General features: G+C 41.2%; 1 protein-coding gene across 3 annotated transcripts in view; it reads right to left on the bottom strand.

Annotated features, from left to right (window-relative positions):
- ARHGEF7 (Rho guanine nucleotide exchange factor 7) overlaps positions 1 to 25238 on the bottom strand; it is a 206229-nt gene that overhangs the window by 66372 nt on the left and 114619 nt on the right. For all 3 annotated transcript variants that reach the window (XM_075563416.1, XM_075563415.1, XM_075563417.1), the window contains 2 exons: positions 8449 to 8543; positions 8124 to 8219 (listed from right to left, as the gene is read on the bottom strand). In XM_075563416.1, the coding sequence (XP_075419531.1) occupies positions 8124 to 8219; positions 8449 to 8543 (191 nt within the window). The remainder of the gene's footprint in view (positions 1 to 8123; positions 8220 to 8448; positions 8544 to 25238) is intronic.

Here is a 25238-nt window from a genome sequence, read left to right on the forward strand (position 1 = left end):
CTGAGTAGCCTTCGGGATGAGCCCTAGTACTGCCTATCCACAGGAAAAACGGTCTTGGCTCAAAAAGTTCATTTCAGCGATTTAGTCCTCATCGTCACAAGGCACTAGGAACAGATTAAAAAACAAAGTAATAAACAGCTCTACCTTTAAACGGAATGCAATCTCCGGTGGAATATAAAACAAGCACAGAAGTAAATTTAGTGTTAAGACGGAATATGATGTTTCTAATCTATGAGATACAAGCAAACTGTTGTCAGCCTTTAATGGAAAGGGAAAAGAAAAACCCTCTGGAGAGTTAAGAGCAAAAAGACAAACATCCTTCGTAAGTCATTGGAGGACTAATAGTCAAAAGAAGCAAGGACACTTCACCAAATGACAACCTAGTCACTTGTTTCTACCCTTACACCACATATTCTGAGAACATGACACGTTGAAATTCGAGTGTGTACTGTTCATACCTAAAGGCATGGGGAAAACATGATAGCGAGTCAGGCTTCTGAAATTAGAGAGATCTAGATTTTGATTTTACGTCCACTGCTTGCTGGCTACATGGTTTCAGGAAAGCCGTGTATCCCTTCTGGGTCTTGGGTTCTTCAAGGATTGAAGCAGATTATTTTAAGATGACTTTTTGCAGCTCTGACTTTCTACAGCATATGGACCCATGATTGAAGAGACGCACACAGCCCTTCAGCTGGCGGATGAAGGGTAAGAAAAACACCATCATCGATTCCATTCTTGCTCCTAGTAGGCTTGCGTGTGCCACAGAAGCATGGTCCATTGGTTTTCAATGGCTTGGTTTTCAGAATAGCTCCCCAGACCTTTCTTCTTCAGTACTCCTGGGTGGCCACAAACCCCCAAGCTTTCAGTTAGCAACTACAAGTTACCCTTGCATACCTTCCAGTGAGTAGAAGGGCAGAATCCTAGGAGTAAAGTGAAAGATAGGCTACAGGTAGCTTTGAGTGTCAATAGGAGTTAAAATGACTAAGCAAATACTAGCAAAACTATTAGAAATTGCTGAACAGGAAAGTGATTACCCAAACTCCACTAAAAGCAGCAGCAGCAGCAGCAATAACGCCTGGGGATAGCATGTGGAGTAAAATAACCAGGAGAACAAGAGCCATAGTAGTGTTAGGAGTCTTAAAACAACAATGTAGAGAACGGTAGTTAGCTCTCCCAACCACACCTTCTCCAGGTTTAACAACCAAAACTGTCCCCAGCGGGCTCAAGCAGAGGATGGAGTGAGCCTGTCCTGTCCCAGCTGAGAACAGTTGGTCTAGCTGGAGGCTAAGCAGAGCTGAGTGTGAAGGGAATTCTCTGATGTGGAGGAGCAGAGAACACCACAGGAGGGAAAGGGGTGGGGAGCAGCAGGGCGACAGCAAGAAGCAAGGGTGGAGAGCTATTAAAAACAAAGTTTCCAAAAGAAGTATACATACTGGTGAAATAGCAAGTGGATGACTGAGCCTAGAAGGAAGCTGACAGCGGGAGTAGCAAGAGATGCTTGGGATGGTACAGATAAAAACATGGTATCACAAGTGGCTGGCTTCGCTGAGCAGCAATGTGTCTGTCAGATCAAGGTCTTGGCTGTGTTTATTCTGCAGCAGCAGCAGGCCTAAGGGTTCCTTTGTTTACACACAATCCTCAGACGGACATGAGCCTGTGCCTGTTGACTTCATTGATGTGGCCTTCTTGTACCTATTACATGGTGTTAGATTATGTTATGGAAGGCAATCTGCTCTCAGGTCAACTGTTTAATCACATTTAACAACTCCCTAACAGCAATCAGATTTGTTTCTGGCAAACTGGGAACTATACCAAGGAAAGCTGAAACATAAAGCCAGTCACCAGAAGGCGATACCAATGTATAGATTGCTACCTACTTCAACAGTGACAAGTGGACAATCAAGCAAAACTCTTTTTTTAGTCCAAGACAATCACACACACACAAAAAAAGGTGACGAGCAATTTGGGGATGAATTAACAGTAGCTTATTAACCAGCAGGTAATGAAATGTTTCAATTACCATTCAGGCAATATACCTGAATACTCTCAAGAGAGAAGTCCTCATGGTAATTTTAAAGCAAAAGAATTTTTAAAAATTCTTTAAAAAATTAATTTGTGCGTACTGCGAAGGATAAGAGATAAAGTAAAGAATAGAGATATGGGGGGGGGGTTAGACCAGCGGTTCTCAACCTGTGGGTTGCAACCCCTTGGGGGGGAGTCAAACGACCCTTTCACAGGGGTCGCCTAAGACCATCGGAAAGCACATAACTATTTCACAGTATATAATGACATAATGTTTTGCAATTAATCACTAAGCTTTAATTATGTTTATGTTCAATTTGTAACAAAAATACACCCTGTATATCAGATATTTACATGGCGATTCATAAAAGTAGCCAAATGACAGTGATGAAGTAGCAACGAAAATCATTTGATGGTTGGGGTCATCACAACATGAGGACCTGTATGAAAGGGTTGCAGCGTCAGGAAGGTTGAGAACCACTGGTTTAAACAAAAATACCTATACGCTTACGTTTAGGAATACGAGACACTGTTTAAGGGAGAAACGGGGGGTGGTGGGGATGATAAATAAATAAATTTTTAAAAAGGGGAGAAATGAGGAAGCCCCTCAGTAAGGTTGGCGACACAGTGGCTACAACAGCGAGCTCAAACACATCACCAGCTGTGCAGACGGCACAGTACTGGACAGGGTTTCCTTCCACTGAACAAGTGAGCTATGAGTCTGAGCTGATTTGATGGCACCTAACAATAGAATAAATATATACGTGTACACACACACACACAAAAGCATCACAACACAATCATAGAAACATCCATTACACAAAAATCCCAAAATGCAAAGCTCCTCAACGTATCTTCCATAGTGTGTCGCAAAGTACTGTTAATAAAGTTCCCGTTCGGGCCGGCACAGGTTTGTTCCATACGACATATTTAAACATTGCACTGCAATTAGTGCGTGGCTACAAATAAGTCCTTTCAGTAAGACACTTAGCTTACTCTTAATAGGATAGGGGGTGCGGCAGTTATGTAATCTGCTGTCAGCTTGAGGAAGGGGTGGAGTCTAGCCTGTCAATCAGGTCAGAGCTTGATGACCTCATTTGTAGGTGCAACGGGAATAAAAAGCTCACTGGAGGCCAGACACACACTCTCTGCTACACATTCCTGTGACAAGCCACATGGAGCTACGCTGACGGAGCCAGACGCTGGAGCTGGAGGAGCCACAAGGAGACCCCTGCCAGTGCTGAGATGCTTCCTCCACCACTGCATCCACAAGACTCCCCACTGGTATCAGACATGTGGGCTAATATCAGGGTGATCATTTGAAAATTAGGTAAAGAAAAACCGTTCGAAAAATCCAGGACGGCACCATTTCTGGTCATTCCAAGTCACTCTTATTACACTGACTCTCCCACGAATAACAAAACTATAAACTCTGAACCAAAGATTAAAAAACAAAACAAAAAAACTACCTGGAGAGCAACTGAATGTGAAACGATTCTGAAAGCACTAACACTTGGGAGAACGAAGGGCACAGGTTCTGTTTCAATGGTCTCACAATTTATAGGTCAATTGTAGACCAAGTCTGGGTACATGCAACAGTTAAAATTCTAAGAGAAAGCCCAGAGTTTGGTTCAACTGAAGCTGCTGGAAAGTTTACATACCGTGTATACTAGAGTGTAAACCGACCCAAATATCAGCCAAGGCACCTAATTTTACCACAAAAACTGCATTAAAAAGGTGCTGAAAAACTTGACTTACACTTGAGTATATACGGTAGATAAATCCAGGGTCTAAGAGTCAGAGAAGGAAATCCTGGAATTCTGACTCTAAATTCTGTCCTGATCTTTAGCTGGCCTCTGCCATGCACGACAATGAGGCAGAAAATTCCAAGCAGATACTAAGTTTAAAATCACTGGACTGAGATTTGAGTTTCTACCTAAGGGGCAAGTATCACACTTTGACCTGACCAAGCTAAACAAACAATAATACTCTTCAGAGAGATTTAAGGAATTCTCAGTATCTGTAATTCACAATGAACAATACGCAATCCCAAATTACGAGAACTAACAAATTGTGATCCAATCTCTAAGATGATTCATGGAGCGTGTTGACATCTACAGGTGGGATTTGAAAAGAGCTACTGTAATTACGGACACACAATCAATGCTCGTGGAAGCAGCAGTCGAGAACAAAGTGATATATTGCACTGGGAAAATAGGCTGCACACAATCTGTAGAGTGCTGAAGAGCAAAGAAGTCTCTTGGAAAACGATGAAGGCATGTCTGATCCGAGCCACGGTATTTTTAATCACCTCGTGTACAAGCAGAAGCTGCACAGCTAACACGGAGGAATGATGATTTTAAACCAACGGGCGGGCAATGAATACAGAAAGTACCACAGACCGACAGAGCAACAAACAAATCTGTCTCGGAGATGTAAATAGCCAGAATGTTCCTTAAAAATAAGGATGGTGAAACTTCATCTGCTGTACTTTAGACATGTTATCAAAAGAGATCAATCCCTGGAGAAGGAAGGACATCATGCTTGGCAAAGCAGAGGGAAAGGGAAAAAGGAAAACTGGCTTCATATAACCCAGCTCACTATGGTAACTCCAACATCAAGTATATTTGTATTATAAATTTGAGGGAGGCTAAATTCAGAAATGTTATTAAGACTAAAATTTAACTAGATACTTGACGTTAAGCCTATTACTTTTATGAATTTCAGGTTTATAAACGTCTAATATGTGGGTAATAGTACATGTACTGTTTCACAAGAGCCAAAAGAGACACTATTAAATGTACTTTTAAAATCATAAACTGCTATATAAATATTAAATTTTTTATAGCCAGTGAGAAATATAGAGGCAAAGATGTACTTTTACTTTGTGCATAACACAGCCTTTCAAAAACATCACAAATAGCCAACAAATGATCTTTAGAGAACACAAATGTTCTTTCATGAGAAAGAACTCAGGGCTGTCATCTGAATTTACAGTTCATAGTGATCCTGTAGGTCGGAGGACTGCCCCGTAGGCTTTCCAAAGCTGTAAATTTTATGGCCACAGAATGGGTGGTGGGTGTGGATCACCCAATCTCTAATGATGCTCATACTAATATTTTCATGGGCATGAAATGCAATGTAACTTTACATAAAACATAAATGCTGCAAAAGGGGGGATTATTTGAACCTCTGTTTAGAATCTAGTACTTATTCTGACATTCCAACTTCTCTGGCCATATCACCACATACAAACTGTCCTGATGAAACCTTTAAGCCCAGTCAAAAGATCACGGAGACACACTTACTCTCAACCTGGAAACTGCTAGCCAGAATTGCCTTCCAAGGCATGGGGAGGACGCTACCCTCTTACTAATTCTGAAACTTAAACAAGGAACAGTAACAATAATAAACAAAGTACAAGCTATTAATAAAACCAGAGATTCTGGCTCTTCTGGGTTACAGAAATAAAGATTAAAGTTAATTTTAAAATATGTGCCACATTCCTTAATCAAGTGTATGTATCTATCACCTGGTGAAGTAAAGACTAGAAGCATTTCATATGCATTATTTTTTTAACTCATCCAAAACCTAGCAGACACTTGAAAAGTAAATATATTTTAATGTCTAATATTAACAATGAACATATATAATCTTTAAGTACAATGCTAATTATGAGCCACAAGAGTAGAATAGGTAGTTTTGCTCTGTCTTGTTTGTGTGCATGTTATTATCTCCGCAGGTCTGTCTAAATAAGATAGGCTGGATGAACAGTCTGGAGGAGAAAACAGTAAGACCGACAATTCCGGGGGGACATGGGAGAGGCGGAAGTGGGGGGAAAGGTAGTAGTGTTAACAAACCTAGGGACAAGGGAACAAGTGATTTAAATCAGTGGTGAGGTAGGTATGGGAGGCCTGGTAGGGCATGATCTAGGGTAATGCAACGAAGAGGAATTGCTGAAATCCTGGTGGGAACTGAGCAGGATAGTGGGACAGGAGGAAAGTCAAGGGAAATAGAGGAAGAGCTGGGAGGCAAAGGGCATTTATAGAGGTCGAGATAAAGACATGTACATATGCAAATATATTTATATATGAGGATGGGGGAATAGATCTATGTGCATGTATTTACAGGTTTAGTATTAAGGTAGCAGAATGACATTGGGCCTCCACTCAAGTACTCCCTTGATGCAAGAATACTTTCTTCTATTAAACTGGCATTCTATGATGCTCACCTTCCCTACATGACAAAGCAAGTGAATAAGTAAATGTGGCAAAGAAAGCTGATGGTACCCGACTATCAAAGACATAGCATCTGGGGTCTTAAAGGCTTGAAGGTAAACAAGCAGCCACGTAGCTCAGAAGCAACAAAGCCCACATGAAAGAAGCACACCAGCCTGTGTGATCACAATGGGCTGAAGGGATCAGTTATCAGGCATCAAAGAACAAAAATTCGTATCATTGTGTGCTCACCTCCCTGATATGATCGCCGAAGACAAATGGGCACATAAGCAAAAGTGGTGAAGAAAGCTGATGGTGCCCAGCTATCAAAAGATATAGTGTCTGGGGTCTTAAAGGCTTGACGGTAAACAAGAGCCATCTAGCTCAGAAGCAACAAAGCCCACATGGAACAAGCACACCAGCTTGTGAGGTGTCGAAGGGATCAGTTATCAGGCATCATCAGAACAAAAAATTCTATCATAGTGAATGGGGCGGGGGAATGCGGAATGGAGACCCAAAGCCCATGTGTAGGCCACTGGGTATTCCCTTACAGAAGGGTCTCGGGGAGGAGACAAGCCAGTCAGGGTGGGATGTAGCAACAGTGAAACAGACAACTTTCCTCTAGTTCCTAAATGCTTCCTACCCACCCATTATCATGATCACAATTCTACCTTGCAAGTCTGGCTAGACCAGAGGATGTACACTGGTACAGATAGGAACTGGAAACACAGGGAATCCAAGGCAGATGATCCCTTCAGGACCAGTGGTGTGAGTGGCAATACTGGGAGGGTAGAGAGAGGGTAGTTTGGAAAGGGGGAACCGATTACAAGGATCTACATGTGACCTCCTCCCTGGGGGACGGACAACAGAAAAGTGGGTGACGGGAGACATCGGACAGGTCAAGATATGACAAAATAATAATTTGTAAATTATCAAGGGCTCATGGGGGAGGGGGGAAATGAGGAGCTGATGCCAGGGGCTTAAGTGGAGAGCAAATGTTTTGAGAATAATGAGAGCAATGAATGTACAAAAGTGCTTTACACAATTGATGTATGTACGGATTGTGTTAAGAGTTGTATGAGCCCCTAATAAAATGATGAAGAAAAAGAGTAGAATGGGATTTGGTTTTATATCAAGCAGGCCTCGATAGTTTTGTAGTCTTATATAAGCTTATTAATCTGCCTATTAATCTATCTAAACAGTGTCCTCAACTGTTAAATATCTGTGTGAAAATTAGAAATAACCCTGCCTTAGTACACAGTAAAATAATTGTGTGTTTTACTACAGAATACCATCTTAAGCTGTGAATAAAATTTACACATGTGAAAAAAGAACATAAATAGTCAAAATGAAAAGCCACCATCAAGGAGAGGCCCTTCACCCCACCACAAAGGTCTCTGAAAAGAGACAAAAACAAACGCCCTGATACATTAGCACTGCACGTTACAGGTGCACAGTGCTTTACAGGGGAAGAGCTGGACAACCAGGAACAACACATGTGCTAAAAGAACATTCTGGAGACCAGAGGCTTCCCCTGTTGCAGGCATTAAAGTCATGAAACACCTCCATGCTTTTTCACATGCTCTCTCCATCTTTGGAAGGCTCTTAATTCTCCCTTTTTGCATGAATCACCTCAAAAACAAATCCCCCTCCTCTGATGGCCTCAGTCTTTCTCTGAACCACCAGTGGATGCTCCCCCTTTGCAAGCCAGTAAGAGTCAAACACGCTATAAACACGGCCTTTACTACAGAGCCGACTGCCCTTTAGAAGGAAAATATCTGTTGCCCTCTGGAGACATATGCATTGTCAAATTATTTTAACTGTACCCTTTAATACACCAATTATGCCAGTCTACGTTTTTCAGATTTTTACCATTTTACTTACTTGGTGCACTCTTCTAAAGCCTGTACAAGCATTTGCTGAAAAGAACATATTTCTTCTAGATTTCCCAGTAAGTATGAAGTGTTTGTAGAACTTAACCTAGACCCAAGAAAGAGAAAAAAAATCTAAATATTTTACTTATATTCGCTCCTTCTCGACTCCCAAAGTCCGATTAAAATCTCTAACTATTAAGCAAAGTACATTTGTCTATAGAAGACTAGCATGCTGAATTCCATCCCATTATTCTTACCCCCGAACTGTGACAATAAGAGAAAACCTCTTAAGATGGTGACAATTTTAAGTCAAAGTCATTTATCATTTAACTTACTTTTCACTGGTCTGCAATGGCCGTAGATAAGTGGAAAGCACAGTCTGGAGTTCTTTAGAATATTCATTTTCTGTTTCTAAAATATTCTGTAGCACCTATAAGACATAATGAAAAGGGGTTACTTTTCAAATATGACAAGAACATTACCATTTTTAAGTTTTGGAAAGTTCATCACTGTTCAACTTATATTGTTGATTTGATGGAAAGCTAATGCTTTTAAAATTCTAACTGCCTTTGATTCCCAGGCTGTTCACTAGGTCCATGTATTACTGTACATAACTGACCTTAGCATACCATTAAACAGGTACAACAGCCAATGCAGGCATCTGGTGACACTGTGGAGTGAGCATGCCGCTGCTAACTGCAAGGTGGTTCGAACTCCCCAACCTCTCTGCTGGGAGAAAGATGAGGCTGTACTCTCCTAAAGATTTGAATTCTTCCAAATCCCATGAAAAGTCACTACGAGTTAGAATTGACTCCACGGCAGCAGGTTTGGTGCCAAGAAAGAGGCCACAATGAATTCCATCATCAGAAAAGGAATGCCAACTCTGTTTAGATTAAGATCCTTTTACTTCATGTCATTTTAAAGGTACTTTTTACTTTAAAAACCATGAAGCTTATACTACTTAGCAGTAAACATGAAGGAACCACTAATAATCAAAGAGCATAGTTGAATCTATAAAACACTGTATTATAAAGACGCCATTTATAGAAAGGTACAACCTGGATATTTCCATTTATTTTAAATTCAAAAACAGGTAGTAAACTAACCTATGATAAAAGACATCAGAAAAGAGATTGCAGGCGTTTTAGAGAAAGGGACCTTAAAAAATCTGGTTCAATTGTTCACGATTTTTAAAAATAAAACAAAGTATTTCAGGAATAGGTATTATTTTGTGAAACTTTATTATATATAAAATCCTTTAAAATTATACTTCCTAAATATAATTACATATAAATAAAGAAATACGGGTATGTACAAAATGAAAATTTTCTGGGGAGATGAACATTTCTATCTTTTGATTTAGGTAGCAATTACATAGATACATGTGACTTTTGTGAAAATTCATGGAAATAAATCCTTAGTATGAATGCACTTGAATATTGTAAAGAGTATCTCCATCTAAATACTGACCTTTACTCTTTAGATTGAATCTTGCAAATCCAAATCAATTTATGGAAACTCCAAACCTTCTGTAGATATTATAGTCTTACAGCATCAAATTTATTATAATTAATAAAAAATAAAGGTCTACATTTATAAACATATCCTAAAAACTGACAATGAAAAATAAAATGCAAAATAGCTGAAATAAAATAGGAACTGCTTTCCATCAACTATTAAGAGCAAAGTCACTTCATGATACAGCACAGGAAGACACCGAGATTTCAGAAAGCCCAGATACAAAGCTTAGTTTTTAGGATCATCCCAGTAAATTAAGCTAGCAGTTACTGATTGGTACTACTATATTCAAGTAGCTCTGGTGACACAATGGTAAGTGCCCAACTGCTAATCAGAAAGTTGGTGGTCCGCGCTCACAGCCCCCCTCTGGGAGATATGCCGCAGTCTGCTTCCATAGATTTATAGTCCTGGAAGATCGATGGGGCCGGTCTACTGTCCTCTAGGGTCACGAAGACTCGGAACTGCCTTGACAGCAGTGGACAGATGTACTCTTTAGGGCCCTAAAATAAATAAATAAATAATCCCCAAACTCACTGCCACTGGGTCAATTCTGACTCAAAGCAAGCCTGTAGGGCAGGGTGGAAATGCCTCTTTGGAACAGAAAGCCTCATCGTCCTGCACTGAGCAGCCTGTCTCTTAGCCAATCCACCATGGCCCCAAGGCTCGCTCTGAAGATGCCTTGGTGGCACAGACATGGTGCCCCGGATGTCTAAGGGAAGAGCTGGCAGTTTGCACTCACTCAGTGGGTTCACAGAAGGTCGGATCTGATTTGCTTCTGTACAGATTACAGCCCAGAAAGTCCTTCTCCACATTATGAGGGTTGCCATGAGTCTGGACTGACTCAATGGTAACTGAAACAGCAACAATACCACACCCATGACATCACACATGGTGCTCTGTAAACACTAATCCTTACAAAAACTGCACGTGGTATAACCTCCTAGTACGGATGGAAGACTGAAGTTAAAGACATATCTCCAAAATAGTAAATTCAAGTACAGCGGTTCTCAGCCTGCACGTTGAGACCCCTTTGGGGGCTGAACGACCCTTTCACAGAGGTCACCTGATTCATAACAGTAGCAAAATGACAGTTCTGAAGTAGCAACTAAAATAATTTTATGGGGGGGCGGGGGAACCACACGCGAGGAACTGTATTAAAGGGTCGCAGTATTTGGAAGGTTGAGAACCACTGGTCTAGTAAGTAGGGAGGACCAAAAATAAGGACCCACATCTTTCTAATATCCCACCACACCGTACTTTCTCCAGGTATCAGGTAGGACTTAAGACACCTATAAATGTGCAACAAAAACCAACTAGTTGCCATTGAGTTGATGCTGACTCATAGCAAGCCTATAGGACAGGGTAGGCTGCCCCTGTAGACTATGGGAGAAGAAAGTCTAATCTTTCTGCCTCATAGTGGCTGGGCCTAGCTTACGTAAAGAAAAAGAGTCTTTCTCACTGTTATTTATATCACTCTTGTTAGGCATTAAGTATGTTTTAAAATCAGAAAGGCCAATGCTATACTTTTCCAGAGGATCTACTATACACACTAAGACATGCTATTTGTCTTCTAACACTACAACTATCATAAATTAATCTTTCAAAAGAAATTATAGTGAAGAAAAAAGTGAAACGTGCTTGGTTTTCTCCATGATTGTTAGCACTCCAGGAGCAATGTGCCGTAAGTTTAAACCTTCGAGGAAAAAAGAATCATTAAGCTCAATTTACATTTCAGCATTAATAAATACAACATGAATTATTATTCTGTTAAGTACTGCTTCTTGTAAAGTCTGAGGGGAGAGTACGGCCATTTAGAGTAAATGCAAACCTGATTAAAAACTCACATACTGGACTATTTGGGGGTGGGGTGGGAGCAGGATCAGAGGTTCTTTTACTGGTGACACTGAACTCTAGTTTCGTCCCTGAATAGATCTATTCATTTAAGAAGACTGGTAGAGCGAGCCAGAGGGAGGCGGGACCACTCAGGGAGTTCATTCTTTTGTGGAGAAATTTGGATGCTGACCCTCGGATTAAAATGCCGTGCTTCTAAGAAATATTCATTCACAAATGTCAAAGGACTGGGTGGAGAGAGAACATACTGGGACATCATCCCTCCATCATCAGAAAGTCAGACTTAAAATCCGATCTTTCCCTTTAAATACAAATGTGAAAAGTAAGCCAAGTATCACAGAGTTTTGATTTAAGACAAAATAAAATCTGTAAAAGATATATATAAAAACAGTCTTCCACCGATGTTGAAACAAACATTAAAATAGCAATTTTAGTCTATTAATTACTATTTATTTAGCATCACTACTAAGCACATACTTAAAAACCTATGCATTTAGTTGGGGAAAAAAAGAAAGCGTAGAAAAACACTGCCTATGTGATACAAAAAGGAAAATCACAACTGCTAGAAAATATCACTGCGCGTGGACTAGGAGAATAAAAGAGATGGAACTTCCTCAACTGTAGCACTAATCAAAGCATTAGTGCAAAACGCTGCCCTCGCTGCACCAACCGCTCCAAAGAGCCCTCTGCCCAAGGTGAAATTCATTAAAATGGGGAAGCCAGCCAATTTCAAGTGACTAGTCTTAAATAATACTTTTAAACAATACTGCTAATGAGAATGTCTGAGTATTCCTAGCCAGGCAATCCAAGTCACATCTAGCTTTTCCATAAAACATACAATCAAGACTTTTGCTAACTGGCTCATGTTTACAAAGACCTTCCCTGGCCTGCTCTGAATTCCGTCACCTCTGCTACAAGGGAACAATTCGCTTCCTCGTCTCATCAGCGTATCTGTAGAATCTAATAGTCACCTTTCTCCCCTTTCTTGCGCTCTGCATGCTCTGGCTGCTGCAGGACCCCATGGGACTTCAGGACTGGCCTCCACAGCTCCATGACACGGCAGGTTAGGCACCCAAGGGGAGCGTGCACGTTTCGTGGCAATGGCAGTCCTTACGACCCGCAGCCCTGATGAATGGCCTGGGGAGCTGAGCTCATCCAGCACGGCTCTCCCTGAGTCATGAGGCGTGGAAAATTAAGTAGACCAAACAATAGTGTCACAGAGCAGGGTGGAAAAACATCAGGCAAGTCATGCAGGCAATCCCCAGGCTGTCAACCCGAGAAACAACACAAAAAGGGGCCTCATCACCTTATACACAGAAACTGCCTTTATTACTATCATTAGAGGAGCAGGATAAACATTTTAAAGAGTAGTACTAAGTAACTCTGATTTTACAAATGGGTTATTATTTTTACTACAGCGTTTGGTAGGTGTTAGGTTTTATTTAACAGGTTATTGAAAGTTCTTGAAAAATAAATAATTGGCTTACATTTAACAAAATTTTAAAATTCTATCTGTGTAATATAAAAGATTATCATCAGCATCGACTAAAACCAAATTTCAATAACATGTCCTAGTTTATAAGGATAAAAGTAAAAACTAACACATAGCACAACTATTTTAAACACTATCTCACCCTAATCAGTCCCTCCCTTGTCTACACCTCCACACAAACATTTAATATTTTACTTCTAATCTACAGTACTTAAACTCTACATATCTAAACTACAAAAAATAAAAAGTAAAGACAAGATTTTAGTCACAATTTTGACTTCAGGGAAATTAAAGCAACAAAGGAAAACGAAGATGTATGAGAACAAATAATTCCTGAAGTCCTTCTCATTTTCATACATCTTTATGTTTGACAGGTCATAAAAGCATCAGTAAAGGCTGCTCATTCACAGTGGGAACTACTGCTTCACTACAACTTGTTGGCTTCTACTTGTCCTCAGAAACTATAGTTCACTGGTAACAAGAGTTCGGAAGAATCATTAGAGGTTTCTGTTTTATGTGATTGCATCTTTTGGAGAAATCCTGTTGCTATAGGACTTCTAAATTTAGGTACTCATGAAGGTCCTAGGTTCACCCCGGGCTTGGCCACTGGACCTTCGCTAGGACCATGTCGCAGCCAACCAACAGTGTCAGTTCCACACGATTTGAGGTACACGGAAGCCACAGAAACGACTCGAGGGAACCCAAACCTGTCATCCAATGTACAGCTACTGCTGCTGGGATGAAAAGAGGTGAAATGACCAACTTTCCACTCTATTAAACAACTCCTTATTCCTTGTCTTTCATAAAACATTTGGCTTCTTTTCTGTGCCAGTCTCCTCTTACCCACTGAAAACCATAACTGTAACATAATCTTTATATTAAACTAGAAAAACATTTTTTAACAGGAGGACAGTTTGTCAAAAGAAATCAACAGGCACCTCAGTATTCATATAAAGTTCAGATAGAAAGGCAATGTTCTACACATCCTAATTTGGCGGAGTGGTGATTAGGGTCTCTCTCAGTCCAGAGGGAAAAAAGGTGGTAAAACTAAAAAGATACATGGGAACAATCGGTCAGATGGACTAACAGCGGTGTAAACATCGTCTCTACAGGCTGCAGACAAGAACTAAAGAGTGCCCAGCTATCTCTACCAATTGCTCTGAAAGGAGATCACATCAGAAGGTCCTTGTGGGATCAAACTGCGGAACAGACTCAGAATCAAATAAGGAAGCAGGCTTCCTGGCCGAACAGACTGGTGTGGCAGCAAGACTATAGCTCTGACCCTGCAGGTCTGAAACCGAACTTACCTCTGAGTTTGAACAATACCACCCAACAAAACACTTTTCCCCTCGTTGTCTTGGTTTTTCGGCCTGTTCCTGGGGTTATTTGGGCACTGATTCTGAAAATTCCATGGGATGGACTACATCAGCTTTAATTTCTTAGTTGCGGAGTTCCACTACATTTTCAGCTATTAATTTACACTCATTTACTAATATATCCTAATATGAAATATAAAACATCAGACCCGTAATCACATAGTAAGATCAAGAAAAGTAAACATTTGAAAAAGAATTATGCACTAAGAGACTAAGGGAAGATGGATCACAGCAGCTAGTTGGTCACACTTTGAGCTGCCAATCCTAAAGTCAATGATAAGAACACACTAGTCACTCTGCAGCCTCTGGAAGATGCAAAAGTTTGGAAACCCAAACGTTCTCTGTCGTACAGGGTCACGACGAACTAGAACCGATTATAGGGCAGCAGCTTTTTCTTTTGGCGTGGGAAGCTATGCAATACACCGAGACTATAAGGTGGACACTGCAAAGGCAGAGCAAAGCTCAAGAAACGTGGAAAATAAGGAAAATTGACAATTTAGAGTAGCAAAAATGTAAGACTTCATAGTAATTTTCACAAATATTTTGAAGATCCAAATTTTCTTCAAATTATGCAGTAGACATTTCAGAATACATTTTAAAAGATAATTCGCATTAAATGTTTTGTAGGCAAGATGGATTCCAAACTTTTTTAAATGAAAAATTTTAACTTATCTTTTAAAAGTATCTGTGCACAGGGTCAAGAAGTAGGGCCATTTTATAATAAGACTTTTAAATTTTAATTTAACATTTTAATTTTAAAAAAGGGGTCTGAACTCTGACAGATGCATTTTGGATTTCAGAACATTTGCACCAATTGCATCAAACCCAGGAGCAGTCAGTTGACCACAGCGGCACGTCTGCGGTCCCCCAGGCTAGAAATCTTCATGGGAACAGGAAGGGCCGCCTTTCTTTTGCAGAGGAGCAGGCGGGCTCGAGTAACCAGCTTTGTGGCGAGTGGTGAACCACATAACCTCCTATGCCATCAGGGCTCCCATTTCTTGTACAGTAATTCTTCTCTCTGGCCCTTTTCAAAGATAATAAACTGGAACTGCCTGTGAACAGTTTGTAATAGTGAAGCGGAAACCCCAAGGTCATATAATTTGTGTGGTCCAAATGTATCTCTGGATCAAAGGACACCATGTGCAGTTAAGTAGGTAGGACAACACAAGCTACATGAAATAAAGCCAGCACACATTTCCCTATCCAGGCTAGCTAACACTACACTGAACTATCCTGGCTTTCTTTCTCGACGGGCAAGCAGAGTAAGAGCGGTCTATGGCATATGTTTGACATCTCAAACCACCTGCCAGAACTGATGGGGCAGACTGGTGGCATGTCGGATACACCCAGAAATACGCGTTGACCAATGAGTATGTACCACGCAGTTAAGAGCAAAAGGGTAGGAGTACTTACTCAAGGACAACGTTCAGAGTATTACGAAAGAAGGAAAAATAGAGCAGGACACGGGGAGGAAATAAGATAAATTCTGGTTCAGTGAAGAGACTGCAATGAATTCATTGTTGAATATAAAGTTATGTTCTATCTGTAAACCTTCACCTAATTCACAGAACGTAAAAAAAATAAAGAATGGGTAGAATTTTAGAAAGGAAGACCTCTCTAAGGTAATCAGAAAGTAATAAATCTGAATAAGTCCTTATAATCTTCGAGGTAAACTCACACCCAGTGCCATGGAGTCAATGGTGGCTCGCAGCGACCACCCGGACAGAGCAGAAGTGCCCTGTGAATCCCGACAGTGTAACTGAAGTAGAAAGGCCCGTGGCTTCAAACCGCAGACCTTGCAAAGCGCAGCGCAGTGCAGCCAGCTCACAATCACTTTGCCACCACGGTCCTTATCCTCGAGGTACCTAGGCAATGAATCTTCATCTACCCACAAGGCAGGGGTATGAGATGTCACAGATTTAAAGGGAATCTTAGATAAGGCAGTGAAAAGTAAAGCATAAAAAAATGAAACAAAATTTGAGTTGAGGATTAGTGCAGATCGATGTAAACAAAAGCTGTCCCCGTGAGAAGTCCAAGAGAGTTCCGGGTCTTTTCCTTGGCCTAGCATCGAGAGCAGGGGTGCGGTACCTTTTTCCTGCCATTCGGAGATGTATAATGTCATTCTCAGGCCATACTGGTCACATATGTAATTAAGTAATGTGGCGGCTAGAACTTCTTTTGGGGGAGGCGTGAGGTTAGCTGGTATTGATGATTACTTGGGCCTTATCCAGTGAGCATGCCGGCCGTTGCCACTACTGATCCAGAGTACAGGCTCCCGTACTTATTTGGCCTATTGTTCCCTTTTTCAGGGGGAAAAGATTTTTTTTCCTGCCCTCTGGCAATAAGAAACTCGTGCTATAGCCCATAATCCAGGAAAATGTGTAGCTACCTGCTATCACGCACTTTGGGACACATCAGGTTTCAGGGGATGGAGCTGTGCTTACAGAATGGGTTACGGACTGGGCTGCGGACCCTAAGGTCAGCAGTTCAAAACACCAGTTCTACTGTGGAAGAACGATGGAGCTCTCTACTCCAACAAAGATCTAAAGTTTCGGAAACACACCAAGTCAGTTCTACTACTCTGTCCCTTAGGAGCGCGCTGAGTGAAAATCGACTCTGTGGCCAAGAGCTAAGTGAGAACTTTCAAGTAACTAACTGAGCAAGGAGAAAGGAAACAAAAAGAGCAGGTGCAAGACGAGGCTCTCTTCTCTGGAGCACAGGAAATCCCCACCAAAGTTTGCTGTGACATCTTATTAAACACATGTGTGTGAATTTTAAAAATGTGTTGGGATTAAAACTAGCAATTAAACCCAAACTCAATGCCATCGAGTCAATTCTATCAGTGACCCTATGGATAAAACACAGCAGATCAACTCCCGGGGTTTCTGAGACCGTGCTCTTTAAGAGCAGAAAGCCACATTCATCTGTCTTCCTAGGAGCAGGCTAGTGGGTTTGAACTGCAGACCTTGAGGGTCGCAGCCCAACAGGTAAACCACTACACCTCCAGGACTCCTAAACTAGTGAGTATGGCCTATTATATCACACTTGCAGTATTTTAGAGGACAAAAGCAAGTCTGCCTTTGCCAAATATTTGGTATGGATGATAGAACAATTTACTATCCTCAGATATAAAGAAGACATACAATAAAATCAAAATATCAATAATATCAGAAAAATAAAACTCTACTGTACCAATGACCATGTAAACTCATATGGGCCTGTAGCTTCTCAGACATCAAAAAATCTCAGACCTAATTTTCTAGCAATAAATGAGGAAGCACTTTACTCCCTAAAAGAGGTGACTAAAACACCTTCCATCTTCTCTAAGGCTGCGCCATCTAGAACCTACAATAAGAGCATTCTCTTTCACTCCAATCAGGAACGATGTCTGTTAGCATTCGGAGACACAGCTAATGTCCTTTCACCGTCAAGCCCATCATGCCCAAGCACGTCACTAACAGCCTTGCTTTAATGATAGTGTCACCTCGTCCTTGAATACAGATCCCACGGTAGCCCTCAAAAGCTACTGAGATACCTGCTTGCAGACAGAATGGCATAATGCTGTCAATTTTACATCAGGCTTTCAATGTTTATAACTACAGTCATGTGCGGCATAACATCCATTTGGGAACACCCAACTGAATAAAACAGAGTTCAGAAAAATTTAGATCAGAGAATGGAATGTAATTAACTCTAACAGGTTCTGCTGTAAAAATGTGTAACGCTTCTCCCTTGTATATGAAGTGACTGTGATGTCAAGCTTCTAATTGTCAAACAAACAAACTCATGGCCATTCAGTAACTTCTGACTCATAGTGACTCTTCAGAACAGGGTACAATTGCCCATGTGGGTTTCAGACACTGGAACTCTCTACACCAGTGCTTCTCAGTCTTCCTACTGCCGCAACCCTTTCATACAGTTCCTCATGTTGTGGTGCCCCCCAAATCATAGAATTATTTTCATTGCTACTTCATCACTGTACTTTTACTACTTTTACAAATCGGAGATCCCAGTGAAAGGGTCGTTCAACCCCCAAAGGAGTCATGACCCACAGGGTGAAAAGAGCTGCTTGACAGGGATAGAAAACACCATCCTCCACAGAAAGACCAGTGGCTTTGAACTGCTAACCTTGTGTTCAGCAGCCCAACAGGGCACCACTACAGCACTATAAAGCCCATGGTACATGTGCGGACAGTCATAGTAAATACCTGTTACTGGCTTACACATGAACTCACTTTTCCATCTAAAACGCTTTTGTAGACAATCGAAGCTTCTCCTTATAGGTATCAGCATCCAATCTCGTGTATTACATCTCTTGAGGGCACACTGTTTACCTTTATTTTGAAAATATTACCATGATGTGCATCATGACTCCCAAATGCAGCAAAAGTCATGATAGGAGCAGTGAGGGGCAAAAGAAAAGTCTCTATTTTGAAGTCACCCAAAACGTCATCAAGCAACATGGAGCAGGGCATCAGAGGACGCCGTCTGAGGCACGCGATATATACATGTCCCACTCCACAACCAGCACGATCTTCTAAAACAAACCAATTGTCCATTCCGGTAAGGTATGGCACCACTCAAAGTTACAAAGTTAACAAAAATCCAAGAGTAAGCTGATAGACATGGATAAATTGCTAATGACGTGCCTTAAGGCTCAAACAAACAAAAAAAAGAACTAAATTCCTCGCACCACACACACCAATGATCACCAGTAAAGATGAAAACGCAGAACCAGACTAAAACACAGTGTTTGCACAATATCCAAACCACATAATGTCCCTCTGTATTGTGGGCAGTAAATTACATATGACTGTTTTCATCCTAATACCAATGAAAAGAACTACCACCTGAAGGCCAAGTATTCTATGGTCAATCAACCAATCCTTTTAATGATACTATAAAGCAATTATTATTATGCTCATTTTACAAATAAACTAATTATAATTTAAAGAGTTAAAAGGACTTACCCCCAAGGTCACAAGCTAACAGTCACTTGGACCAGACTCAATACAAACTGTATTTTCCTTCCACTATGCCAGGCCACCTTGATCCTACTTTACTACTTAAAATAAGGGCAATACTAATCACTCATTTACCCGGGACAATGAGAACAGCTTTAAATCCACTAGTATGCACTTGAGAAAAATAAGCATTAAAAGTGACAGTTGGAAACATATGAGAAAATGTTCCCGATCTTCAGCCATAAGAGAAATGCAAATTAAAACAACAACGAGGTACCACCTAACACCCTCAAAGATAGCCCAATTCAAAATATCAAAGAGTAACAAGTGTTGGAGGGGCTGTGAGGAGCTCTCATCCACTGCTGATGGATTGGTAAGTATGTACAGCCACTATGGAAATCGATATCTAAAACAGATGGAAATCGAGCTACCATACGACCCAGCAATCCCCCTACTGGGCACATACCCAGAAGAGGCAAGAAACAAACCAAGGCCAGGCATCTGGGCTCAAATGTTCATGGCGGCACAGTTCACAATTGCAAGGAGTTGGAAACAACCCAAATTTCTATCAGCTGACAAGTGGATTAAAATAATACAATGGAGTACTACGCATCGCTAAAAAGCAGTGATGAACGTAGAAAACACATCGCTGCATGGGAAGAACTGGAGGAAATCATGCTAAGCAAAGTAAGTCAAGAACAAGTACAACATGAGTCCACTGAGGTAAGCTTTAAAAAAAATGTAAAGGGGCATAGGGAAAAAGCTACTGTATACAAATATTCCTGGGGTGAGGACCAGGTAATATGGCAGGGACCAGACCAAATACAGGGATACATATGGTAGACAACTAAAAAGGAGGTGGGGAAAATAGTAATAATAAAGAAATGGGTAGGGGGAGCAAAAGGCACTAATCCACCCAAGGGGAGGGTACTGTTTAAATCTCCACAGGGAGAGGGACCAGACTTCAACCCAGTGCTCCAAGATGTGAATGCAACAGCTGGCATGGAGTAGGGAACCAATGGAGAGGTCTGAGGGGCCCACCCCAATCACAACTACAAAGTGTACACTTGCCTTTCCCCCCGAAAAGAATTTATTTCAAAGGAAGGCACTGAATCTGCACCTCCGGGAGAGGGACATATCTGATCAGAGCACACAGGAGCAGATGGGGGAGGAGGAGGAGGCGAGTAGAGCACATCCTGGCCCACCAGGCCTTGAGGATGATGTTCCCGATTAGAGCAGCCAGTCCACAGAAAGAACCACATGGCCAGCCCCACTGTGAGACACGACATCCCTCACTGACCCATAGCCCTACAGGGGACAACACCAGAAACAGTGTGGGAACTGCACCTGATCTGATCCCACCACACAAGGCAAAACACTGACAGGGGGCAACAGAACAGCAAGGGAACAGAGCGGCGAGGTCCCCAGGGAATGCCAAAGATGGACTTTGGGCCAGGGCGTAGTGCCCCAACAGACTGGACTGGAAAACACTCCTAAAGGCCAACAAACAGTCCTTGAACTAACTACAAGCTTTTCTTTCTTGTTGTGTTTTTTGTTTTGTTCTTTGTCAGTGGTTTGTTGTTGTTTTGTTGTATATTGTTGCTTGGTTTTGCTCTGTCTTGTTTTTGTGCATGTTACTATATCTGCAGGTCTGTCTAAGTAAGATAGGCTGGATGAACGATCTGGAGGAAAAACAACGGCACCAACAGTTCTGGCGGGACATGGGAAAAGAGGAGGCAGGGGAAAGGTAGTGATGTTAACAAACCCAGGAAGACAAGGGAACAAGTGATCCAAATCGGTGGTGAGGAGGGTGTAGGAGGCCTGGTAGGGCGTGATCAAGAGTAATGTAGCCAAGAGGAATTAGTGAAACGCAAATGAAGACTGAGCATGATAGTGGGACAAGAGGAAAGTCAAAGGAAATAGAGGAAAGAGCAGGGAGGCAAAGGGCATTTATAGAGATCTAGATAAAGGTGTGTACAAATGCAAATATATTTATATACGAGGACGGGAAAATAGATCTATGTGTATGTATTCATAGGTTTAGTATTAAGGTAGCAGAAGGACATTGGGCCTCCACTCAAGTACTCCCTCAATGCAAGAATGCTTTGTTCTATTAAATTGGCATTCTATGATGCTCACCTTCCCTACACGACAAAGCGAGTGAAAAAGGAAATGTGGTGAAGAAAGCTGATGGTGCTTGGCTATCAAAAGATATAGCATCTGGGGTCTTAAAGGCTAGAAGGTAAACAAGCGGCCATCTAGCTCAGAAGCAACAAAGCCCACATGGAAGAAGCACACCAGCCTGTGTGATCACAGTGGACTGAAGGGAGCAGTTATCAGGCATCAAAGAACAAAAATTCTTACCATTGTGTGCTCACCTCCCTGATATGATCGCCGAAGACAAATGGGTGCATAAGCAAATGTGGTGAAGAAAGCTGATGGTGCCCAGCTATCAAAAAATATAGCGTCTGGGGTCTTAAAGGCTTGAAGGTAAACAAGAGCCACCTAGCTCAGAAGCAACAAAACCCACATGGAAGAAGCACACCAGCTTGCGAGGTGTCGAAGGGATCAGTTATCAGGCATCATCAGAACAAAGCCCATGTGTAGGCCACTGGGTATTCCCTTACAGAAGGGTCTTGGGGAGGAGATGAGCCAGTCAAGGTGCGAAGTAGCAATGATGAAACATACAACTTTCCTCTAGTTCCTAAATGCTTCCTCCTATCCCACTATCATGATCCCAATTCTTCCTTACAAATCTGGCTAGACCAGAGGATTGGAAACACAAGGAATCCAGGGCAGATGATTCCTTCAGGACCAGTGGTGTGAGTGGTGATACTGGGAGCGCAGAGTAGAGGGAGGGTGGGTTGGAAAGGGGGAACTGATTACAAGGATCTACATATAACCTCTTCCCTGTCGGACAGATAACAGAAAAGTGGGTGAAGGGAGACATCGGACAGGTCAAGAGATGACAAAATAATAATTTATAAATTATCAATGGGTCATGAGGGAGGTGGAAGCAGGGAGGGAGTGGAAAAATGAGGAGCTGATAGCAGGGGCTTAAGTGGAGAGCAAATGTTTTGAGAATGATGAGGGCAATGAATGTACAAATGTGCTTTACACAATTGATGTATGTACGGTTTATGATGAGAGTTGTATGAGACCCTAATAAAATGATTTTTTTAAAGTGGTAGTTTTGTCACAAAATACAAACTTTTTACTTAAAATACTTTCATTGTCTTCTTTCCACTGTCCTTCATTTGTCCAAGAGTCCACTGTCTCTAGCCCATGTTCTAGTTTCCTAACCACTTAAAATGTCTCTCCATCACCAACGCATTCAAGACTGTTGTTAAAGTAGTATTTCCAATCATTGTCACCTGCTTCCTCAAGAAGGCAAAACAACCTACTGTTGCATGTTTTGCCAAATGCTAAAACAAAAATATCCGTGACAGAAAATTTTTAATCTATAGATAATTATAAAAGCATAAAGGAAATAAACCCATAGTCATTCTGCCATTCAAAAAACAACCATTCTTGAGCAGTTCTATTTTCAATGCCAACTTTCTTTTTACATAATTAGATCATATTTTCAATGCAGTTTTTATTCTTTCTACGGGAAAAACACATATGCACTTTTAATAATTATAAACAGATGTAACACTGGCTGCATTCTTGTGTTAACCGTTCTTGTACTGTGAGGCTGTTTACAACATGATACTGTTACAAATAAATGCTACGAAAACGCCTTTGTCCAAACATCACTGAGTGCATCCATTTCAGATGATTTCTTCGACGTGGGTTTCAGGAAGTAAAATTACTTGAATTACTTTCAGAAATCTATACAAATCTGCCTTAAAGGGTATTTCAACAAGTTTGTGGAAAAATAAAATCGAAAGATAATGCGATGTTTCCTTGAACTTTTTGCAACACCTTGTATTGCTGTGAAAAACTTTTATATGTTTTTACATTTCCACATTTGAAGATTCACAGATATTTTTAAGCACCTAAACAGTTCATTTTAAGTTTTCAAAATGCAGCAAGTTTGGGGATTTCAAAATGTTTGTCTTAATTTACAATCTTTACCCACTCCCTCAATTTCTTTGTCATTTAAGATATACACATGCACACACACTGCCAAATCTAGCCCACTTAATAGCAATCCCTTAAGACGGAGAATTAACTGTCTTATAGACACCCCCACCCCTCACCCCGCAGTATTTTCCACAGAAGCAAACTACCAGGTCTTTCTCCTGCAGAGCAGGAAGGTAGGTTTGAACCACTAATCTTTCAATTCCACAGTTGAGTGCCTAATCATTTCTACCACGAAAGTTCCTTCATGTATACAAATACACACACTAATCCAAGGAAAGGTTTTAGGATGCAAAGTAAACTAGAAACTGTAAAGATATATGAAGGTGTTTCCCTGATATTCAGGAAGTTTCCAGATTGCAAATGGCTTTGCTTCGAATTCTATCTTTAATTTTAATTTGTGGGTAAGCAGGCATAATTTAACGCTGTTTGCATCTAATGCCACTTTGTCAGATATTTGTGTCAATATATAGAATACTTTTCTATGTGTAAAAACATTACCTATTTCAAGGTACACTAAAACATCTAACATAACATAACATCTAACATAATAATAAAGTGATACTAATGTTTTCATGTGTATGGCCAACTAGTGCCTCTCTACTATTATAAACCACTGTAGGTACATCAAAGTATTCGTACGGAGGCTTTGGGATGGGACTGGCTTATTTTTTTTTTTCAAATTAATTAATTATTTATTTACTTTTAAACATTTTATTAGGGGCTCATACAACTCTTATCACAATCCATACATATACATACATCAATTGTATAAAGCACATCTGTACATTCTTTGCTCTAATCATTTTCTTTTTTTTTCTTTTACATTTTGTTAGGGGCTCACACAACTCTTATCTCAATCCACATATATACATACATCAATTGTATAAAGCACATCCGTACATTCTTTGCCCTAATCACTCTCAAAGCATTTGCTCTCCACTTAAGCCCTCTGCATCAGGTCCTCTTTTTTTTTTCTCTCCCTCCCCGCAACCCCCTTCCTCATGAGCCCCTTGATAATCCACAGATTGTTATTTTGTCATATCTTGCCCTATCCGGAGTCCCCTTCCCCCACTTCTCTGCCGTCCATCTCCCAGGGAGGAGGTCACATGTGGATCCTTTTAATCAGTTCCCCCTTTCCAACCCACTCACCCTCTACTCTCCCAGTATCACCCCTCACACCCCTGGTCCTGAAGGTAATATCCACCCTGGATTCCCTGTGCCTCCAGCTCCCATATGCACCAGTGTACAATCTCTGCCCTATCCAGTCCTGCAAGGTAGAATTTGGATCATGGTAGTTGGGGGAAGGAAGCATCCAGGATCTGGGGGAAAGCTGTGTTCATCGGTACTATATCGCACCCTGACTCACCCATCTCCTCTCCTAAATCCCTCTGAGGGGGATCTCCAGTGGTCGACACTTGGGCCTCGGGTCTCCACTCTGTACTTCCCCCTTCATTCACTATGGTATACACACACACACACACACACACACACACATATATATTCTTTTTTTTTTTTGCATGATGCCTTATACCTGGTCCCTTTGGCACTGGCTTCTAACTACAGGTTGTATGTACGTTGGATGTTAGTAACTCAGGATCACCTGTCATGGCAAGTAACGCACAGAGTCTGACTCCAGCAATCCTGCAGAGGGTTCCCAAGACCACGGCACATCTTCACCGGGACAGGCAGCCTCATGTTCCTCCGAGACTAGCAGGCTACATTGCACACTTTATAAAGGCTCATTTTTGTAGCCTTATAATGCTATCAGTAAAAAATGATGTGGCAAGGGCAGGGCGCAATTCCATATGTATGACAGCCAAACCAAAAAGCCCTCA

Source organism: Tenrec ecaudatus, chromosome 11 (genome assembly GCF_050624435.1).
Source record: "Tenrec ecaudatus isolate mTenEca1 chromosome 11, mTenEca1.hap1, whole genome shotgun sequence".
NCBI lineage: Eukaryota > Metazoa > Chordata > Mammalia > Afrosoricida > Tenrecidae > Tenrec > Tenrec ecaudatus.